Source organism: Bubalus kerabau, chromosome 10, assembly GCF_029407905.1.
Source record: "Bubalus kerabau isolate K-KA32 ecotype Philippines breed swamp buffalo chromosome 10, PCC_UOA_SB_1v2, whole genome shotgun sequence".
In the NCBI taxonomy this organism is placed as follows: Eukaryota; Metazoa; Chordata; class Mammalia; order Artiodactyla; family Bovidae; genus Bubalus; species Bubalus kerabau.
Window position 1 is genome coordinate 30,304,387 of NC_073633.1, and position 1,606 is coordinate 30,305,992.

General features: G+C 48.8%; 1 gene segment (V, D, J or C); it reads right to left on the reverse strand.

The window, feature by feature from the left end:
• Window positions 1–710: 710 nt before the first annotated feature.
• LOC129620480 (T cell receptor alpha variable 3-like) lies at window positions 711–1,387 on the reverse strand. The segment is given in 2 exon segments: window positions 711–1,128; window positions 1,221–1,387. Coding segments are annotated over 2 exon segments (447 nt in total).
• Window positions 1,388–1,606: the final 219 nt, after the last annotated feature.

Below are 1,606 nucleotides of genomic sequence, written 5' to 3' on the forward strand. Positions count from 1 at the left end.
ACAACCAACACTTTTTATTAACAGGGACTATTTTGGGAATGAGGGCTACACCACTGTTGAAATCTGTCTCATACCTGGAGCAGCCTATACGCTGAGGACAAGTAGAGGGGTTAGACTACACGCCTGAAAGGTAGGCTGCCTGGGTTTCAATTTACTGTTGAGCAGTTCTGTGACTTCAGTAAGATACATAAATTCTCTGAGCTTGAATGCTTTCATCGGCAAAGTGAAGCTCATGAGAAGAGTTGTGAGAATTAATGCTAATACTAATGCTAAGTCGCTTCAGTCGTGCCCGACTCTGTGCGACCCCATAGACGGCAGCCCACCAGGCTCCGCCGTCTCTGGGATTCTCCAGGCAAGAACACTGGAGTGGGTTGCCATTTCCTTTTCCAATGCATGAAAGAGAAAAGTGAAAGTGAAGTCGCTCAGTCGTGTCCGACTCCTAGCGACCCCATGGACTGCAGCCTACCAGGCTCCTCTGTCCATGGATTTTCCAGGCAAGAGTACTGGAGTGGGGTGCCATTGCCTTCTCCGGTGAGAATTAAAGGGGTTCACAAATGTTTGGGATCACACCTGGCATCTGCAGATCAAGGATGGTTTCTTCACCTCTTTATGATCAGTGCTCAGCAGAGTATCTGGCACACACGATTTATTTCAATATATACTTGTCAAATGAACAAATTTTGTGGCTTTACCAAAAAAAAAAAAAAGTTATAATGAAGAACAAATCCTAGAGCCACACCGCCACCTTGTGGAGGGACACTAAGGCTTCAGGAGTACGGTTTTCCGTGCTCAGGGGTTTGCATTCAGCTCTCCCTGCGGCCCCCACCACTGTGTCCCTCACAGCACAGAAGTACAAGGCAGAGTCACTCCCTAGAACAGATGGTTTCTTCAGGTGGAAAGAGGTTTGGCTCTTGTTAAGTTCAGCCTCAAAACCATAGTTGCCTTTAACCAAGGTGTCCCCAGAGATGTATTTCAGAAGAAACTGGAGACCTTGATTGTGATGCTGGACATACCAAAAAAGATAAGGGCTCCGCGAAACTGAATAGGTGCACTTCACAGTCACTGGATCCCCTTCCGCGACAGGGACCTCAGCTTCTGGCTGAGTCACCGACTGAGCTCTCAGCCCACCTGTAAAGTAACGCAGAATACATCGGTGAAGCTTCTGAAAAAGAACATAAGCGGATAATACAAGAGCAAAACGGGAAGGGAACATCACTCACTGAGTGTAAACAGAATCCCAAGTGTCCAGATGTGTGCAGAGGCCATGGCTCAAGCTGGGCTGGATGGGGGCTCTTTTGCAGCTCACCTTTGCTGGAGATATGGCACCACCCCCCAGAGACTATGTTCTCCACGAGCACAGCGTTTTATAAATGCCCCCTGGTGCTTCCTGGCACCTGTATCTTCTCTCAGTAGAGCAAGCTCTTCCCTCAGTCCTCCGTGAGAAGCAAGACTAAAGCACCTCCTGCGCTCAAGACAAACCGCCAGTGCAGCGCCCCCTAGAGCCCACTTAGAATCAGGAGACTTTCTACTCGAGTAGCTGAGCCGCCTAACGAGTGACTCAGCAGTAAAGAATCTGCCTGCCAATGCAGGAGATTCAGATTACATC